The sequence below is a fragment of the Limanda limanda genome, chromosome 15 (assembly GCF_963576545.1).
Source record: "Limanda limanda chromosome 15, fLimLim1.1, whole genome shotgun sequence".
Lineage (NCBI taxonomy): Eukaryota > Metazoa > Chordata > Actinopteri > Pleuronectiformes > Pleuronectidae > Limanda > Limanda limanda.
The window spans coordinates 4533070-4539178 of NC_083650.1; the positions used below are offsets into that span (position 1 = coordinate 4533070).

General features: G+C 46.1%; 1 protein-coding gene across 2 annotated transcripts; it reads left to right on the top strand.

Moving 5' to 3' along the window:
- The first annotated feature begins 3732 nt into the window (after nucleotides 1–3732).
- On the top strand, nucleotides 3733–4953 carry foxg1b (forkhead box G1b). 2 transcript variants are annotated; one of them, XM_061087876.1, is made up of 2 exons: nucleotides 3733–3959; nucleotides 4035–4953. In XM_061087876.1, the coding sequence occupies exons 1-2, from the start codon at nucleotides 3733–3735 to the stop codon at nucleotides 4951–4953; spliced, it is 1146 nt and encodes a 381-aa protein (XP_060943859.1). The 2 variants fall into 2 exon arrangements, with proteins under 2 accessions (XP_060943859.1, XP_060943858.1); XM_061087875.1 differs by having other exon boundaries at nucleotides 3733–4953.
- Nucleotides 4954–6109: the final 1156 nt, after the last annotated feature.

Genomic DNA, 6109 nt, shown 5'->3' on the forward strand with positions numbered 1-6109 from the left:
GCTGCACTCTTCACCCCTTTGTTGAGATTCGCCAAAAGACCACGCTGCGAAAAAAGACTGGTGCCAAGTTTTAAGGGAAGTTCCCTGAAAGACCCGAGTGTCCTCAGCAGATGAAACATAATCTGGACTTTCATGTAACACGATCATTTGTTCAAAGTACACAAATAGTTTGTAAAGCTTAATTCAGACGTGAACTCTAGAAAACATATTCCTGAGTTAGTGTTTGTCATAAAAAGCATCTTATTCTCCTACGTGTACTTCTCCTCGTTTTCATCCTGACATATTTCTATTCTTCCAGTTTCCTGTCCTATCACTCACTGTGAATTTTCAAGACATTTTCCTTTTTTTGTGAATGCGTCTCACTCGGACAAACTCTGGAGAAAGTCCTGACCCAGTGTTCATATCTGGAAACAGCTTCAGACATGAGGAGGCTGCAGGAACAGTTCCAGAAAAAGTCAAGAGCAAATGATTCAGACTTTTGTGTTCTCACATACAGAACCTCCAGAATATTTTGGATACAGAGCTAAATGGCTCATCTTGAATTTACTTTCAAAATAGACTATATGTTATTATGGATGTAGCCTGAGTCTTTGCCTCTGCTGCAACTTTAAATCTCCATCCTCCACTTTCCACTCTACTCGATGACTTAAGTGATCAGATCTTCGCTCCTGAAGTTTAAAGCTGAGCAGCACGAGAGGAAGACGTGTAAAAAACATGAAGAAGAGCAGCGAGGTTACATCAGGTTCCTGTTCACGAGGAGCTTATGATATCTGGCGAGTGGACGAGGAGTCAGCCAAGTTCATGTTTAGTGAGACCGGACTCATGATAATCTAACTCTTAAAAGCTGCTCATAAATACTCGTGCTGTTTTGGCAACAGCGCTGTAATCTGTGCAGCTGGTGGCGAGCTCGGCCAGCGGAAAAACTGACACCAGCGTCCAGAAGACTGATACTGTCTGACGGCGGAGATGAAGATGAGTTCTTCTTCTTCTCCTTTTCTTTAACCACCAGGCGGTTAAAGCCACAAACATTTACTTTAGCGAGCTCTCACACCTCAGAGTCTGATTTTAAATCATTGAACCAAACAGCCGCAGTGTGTTTCATTCTGTCGCCTGTTGGTGGCGTCATATCCTCTTTGAGGAGTCAAAAGTGACTTTTTATCCGGTTTGAAGTCACATTTTAACTTCACACTTTTTAGATCTTGATGCTTTTTAACTCTAGATTTGAAGCACATGAAGGATTTTAGTCGTGGGACGTCTGGATCTGAAGAGAAACACTGCGTTTTAACATGAAGCTGCTTTATTCTGTGTTTTTACTGGATTGAATCAGCGGCTCAGTTTGTTTTGGAGAGGAGGAGAATCTCCCATGATCCTTTGCTGCTCACATATAATGGGTTTAAGTTGTGTGTTTAACCTTTGACCCTGTGATGTGATGCATCTTTAAAATGTAGAGATGCTCAAGATGACCCTGAATGGAAAACTCAACTCCTGAAATGAGGGTTCATATGAATAAAATCACTGTAACCCTCTGTGTGTGTGTGTGCATCTGTGTGTTTGTGTGTGTATGTCTGTGTGTATGTGTGCGTCTGTGTGTGTGTCAGTGTGTGTCTGGGCTTGTTAACGCAGCCCAAACAGACCCTTTGTTGAAAGTTCACATGCAGTTAAACAGAAACACCATCTGGCAGCAAAACGCAGCAGAGAATTAATACAGTAGATTGGAGGAGGAAGTGTGTGTGCGTGTGTGTGTATGTGTAAACTGGATTCAGCTCTGTTGTCATACAAAATCTGCAGAATGAAAACAAACAGTGTCAGTGACGCAGTTTATAAAATATGATATGTTTTGAAGCGGGAAGAGCACAAATATCTCAGGATGAAAAATTAGGATCTGTTTACGTAGAAGACGAAGACTCTGAGATGATACGTCTTTATTTAAAAACTTTTGAACAGACTTTTACACATAAATAATGAATTTTAGTTGATGGTATTTCTACTTTTACTCAAGTAAAGGATCTAGTAAAACTGCAGAGCAGAGAGAATGAACAGCAGCTGATTTTATTTTTAAAACATTTATAGTCTGGTACAAAGTTGGACTTTTTTTCAGAGGAAATACATTTTACATCTCACAGAATAAAATACAGTAACATTCTACATTTAATCAGCAGAATTAAGTCTCACTAAAGAAAACTTCACAGTATAAACACAACACAAGTCAAATAATACAAAATGTATTATCATTATTATTATGTGAATCGTGGTTTTCGAATAATTCATTAATTGTATGCGATATTACCATGCATGCGTCTTTACAACAACACGTATTATCAACAAGGCCTGTAGTCAGGATGAAGTGTCCTCAGTGAGACACTGTCTTTTCTTTTTTTTTATTACATTAAATCTCTTTATGTAAGTGTTTGTTTATATTCTCTGTAAATGTGATCCTCCTACAGGATGATCTCAGACCCCCTGCGGTGAAGAACCCAAACAGCCAGAGGTTAAAGCTGGGGGACAAAAACTAATCCCACTAATTCTACTTCAATTTTACGGATTGTTTTACATCAAAACACAACTTCAATCTTTCTGTATTTAACTTGTGTTTTATTGTTGAAAAGAAAAACAGGAACAACACAGAGGAAAGAACAAAGTAACAGCCTTAAAATATATAGTCTCAGACATATAGAGCCTCATTTATCAGTAATGAGGAGCTGGAAAAACATTGATTATTACCGTATAAAAAACATGATCATTATGAGTTTTACTATAATTAATTAGCAGCACTAGTGGAGTGCGTATCTTTGATTCTATTCAGAAAATAACCAGGAATATATGTGTTGCAGTAGTAATTCCTACCAACTGGGGGCGCTGTCGTTCCAGGATCAGATCCGCCGCCTCCGGACTGTGTGTGTGTGTGTGTGTGTGTGTGTGTGTGTGTGTGTGCGGTGTGTGTGTGTGCGTGTGTGTGTGTTTTCCGGTCCGGCACAATGATTTTTATTATCAGACAATAGCGGCGTGCTCAGTGCCCCCCCCCCCCCCACCACATCACCCTTAACAAAAAATACACACACACGACCACGCACGGAGCGTGCACGCGCCGTGTTTGCCGACACGGTTGGAACTCTTATTGTCGTTGAGCAAACAAAGCCGCGGAGGCTCGACTGTCTGTGCGCTTTTACGCACGAGCTCGGAACGGAGAGGTCTTTTACGCGCACGCGCACAGAGAGGGGGGGTGCACGACGCACGGCGCAATTACACGAGAGAATATCGACGAGCGTGCACGCGCGTAAATACCGAAAGAGAGAGAGGCAGATTAAAGAGATAGATGACAGGTTGGTGTTGGAGACGTTTGGAGACGAAGGAGCAGAAAAGAGGATTTGTGGATGAATTCAGAAACTTGGAGAAGCTCCTCCTCCTCCTGATGTCGGAACCTCCTTAATTACTAATTTCTCCTCCTGCAGCCACGCTCCCTCTCTCTCTCTCCCTCCCTCCCTCCCTCTCTCTCTCTCCCCCTCTCCCCCTCTCTCTGTCTGTCTCTTCTCTCTCTCCATTCCTCCATCCATGCTTCTCTCATCCTGACCCTCCTTTTCTCTCTCCTCGGTCTCTCTTTCGTTTCCAGCCCGGATAACGGAGGAGGAGGACGAGCTTGGAGTTCTTCTTCTTCTTCTTCTTCTTCTTTCCTCTTGTTATTATTATTTTTGTTTGTTATTGTTTACTCCTGGTTTTGTGGGAGAGCCACCGGGCATGGAGGATGTAAAAGACCCGCCGACCGTCCACCGGTCCTCCTCCTTCAGCATCAAGAGCCTCCTGCTGCCCTCCAAGTGCGACAGAGCCGACTCCGGTGCCGCAGCCGCCGGGATCCTCGCGACCTTCTCCCCCTCCCCGGGCTCCGACTCGGACAAGTCTCTGGACCCCCCGGAGGTGGACTCCACGGCCGGGGCTCTGGACCCGGACAAACCGGGCAAGGAGGAGCACTTGGACGAGGAGGGGGACGGAGGAGGAGGAGAAGAGGTGGACGGTGCCAAGCCGACGCAGGAGCAGAACAGCACCGGTACCAACAACACCGGGAAAAACGGGAAATATGACAAACCTCCGTTCAGCTACAACGCGCTGATCATGATGGCCATCCGGCAGAGCCCCGAGAAGCGGCTCACCCTCAACGGCATCTACGAGTTCATCATGAAGAACTTCCCGTACTACCGGGAGCACAAGCAGGGCTGGCAGAACTCCATCCGCCACAACCTCAGCCTCAATAAGTGCTTCGTCAAGGTGCCCCGGCACTACGACGACCCGGGCAAGGGCAACTACTGGATGCTGGACCCCAGCAGCGACGACGTGTTCATCGGGGGAACCACCGGGAAGCTCCGGCGGCGCTCCGCCACCTCCCGGGGCAAGCTGGCCATGAAGCGGGGGCTGCGCTTCGCTCCTCTCGGGCTGGGGATGAACGAGCGGGCGAACAACCCGCTGTACTGGCAGATCTCTCCGTTCCTGTCGCTGCACCATCACCACCACCACCACCCGCACTACAACGGCTCCACGCCCGGCTTCCTGAACCAGGCTGCGGGCTACGGGTCGCTGCTGCCCGCGGTGGAGCAGCTGGGCACCGGGGACCTGGGGCGCTCCATCCTCGGCGGGTCCGCGGGAGCGCTGGGCCTGACGAACGGTTACGGGATGAGCACGTCGCCGGTCGGGCTGCTGTCCGGGCAGACGACCGGGTACTTTGTCTCGGGGACTCAGCACTCCTCAGCCCCGGGTGGAGGAGGAGGAGGAGGAGGAGGACCACCGCACCTCCAGCAGGGAGGACCGGGGTACGGCGGCCTGGCCTCCGGCAGCTCGCCGCAGTCCCTGCTCTCAGACTCCCTCAGAAACAGCTCCATACCGGCCTTCTCCCCGGGCATGTCCGCGGGCTTCCCCGGGATGCTGTCCCATCAAAAGAGGGTGACCCCCAACGCTTTCCTAAACTGAACTCCCCCCTTCTGCCCCCCCTCACCGTCCCCTTTCCGCGGATGGCACCGGGACGAGGACGCACAAGAGACGTCACGTTTAAGGGCACACAGAGAGAAAAGTGGTAAATATCAAACACTGATCCACAGATGACGTGGAACTTGTTTTGGCCATATTCTGCCCCGAAGTGCAACGGGTTTATTTTCATGGTTTTATTCGCATTCTGTTGAAAAAGGGACAAACTTTTTGTTACCGCGGGTTGTACATGTGTAAACTAGACTTGCCAAAGGTAACGCTATATGAGTAGGATATATTTCAAACTATTTATATCTTGTACAAAGATTTTCAGTACTTCATTTGAGTCTTTTATTTATGTTTTGTATTTATTGTACAATGTATTTAAATTCTATTTGTCAGTGTATACGCATCAGTATTGAGGGCAGGGGGGAGGGGGGGAGTTACTTACAGGGTTAATAATTATTTATGAATTTCGAGACAATCGAGGAGGGAAAAAAGACAATCAGAACTTTTTCTTTTCTCTGTTCTGGAGTAAAAACTTTTTTGAATAAGTGAATAAATGAAGCCTTAAGATCAGCAAAGACAATCAGGGGTTAAAGAGGAAAAACAAGCCTACAAATCATATCTTACTCAGGTTTGACCCCGGACAGGCCTAACAATCATTATATTAACAGTAATAAGAAGAACAGTCGAAATTCATCTGCTCTCTGTGAAGAGTTTGCTTCCAAAATATAGATATCCCAAAAGTTTTAATGAGCTAATGATAAGAAGATCACTTTAAATAATAAGAGTTATATATAAGGAACTGGATATACATGTTTTTGGAACAGAACTCTTCATATATAATTATGCAAAACATGGAGTTTTTGTATGTTTCCTGTTTATTATCAAACCCAGATTGTTATTTTCACTTCACATGAATTGACTGTGTCTGTGAGAGTGTGTGAATGTGTGTGTGTGTGTGTGTGTGTGTGTCTGTGTGTATCTAGGCCTGTGCGTAAAACCTGCTGCGCATGTGCACTAAGAGCCTCCACACAAACAAACAGCCTCCTGAATTGAAGAATTAAAAATACTAAATAAATAATAATAAAAAACAGTAACGGCTTCTCCTCCTGCTCGTGTCCCGCCGACCTGCTCCGGTTTCCCGGTGTAAAGTTTG

Excerpts from the sequence above, each read along its gene's own strand:
- foxg1b (XM_061087875.1), top strand. The coding sequence starts at position 3,733 with ATGGAGGATGTAAAAGACCCGCCGACCGTCCACCGGTCCTCCTCCTTC.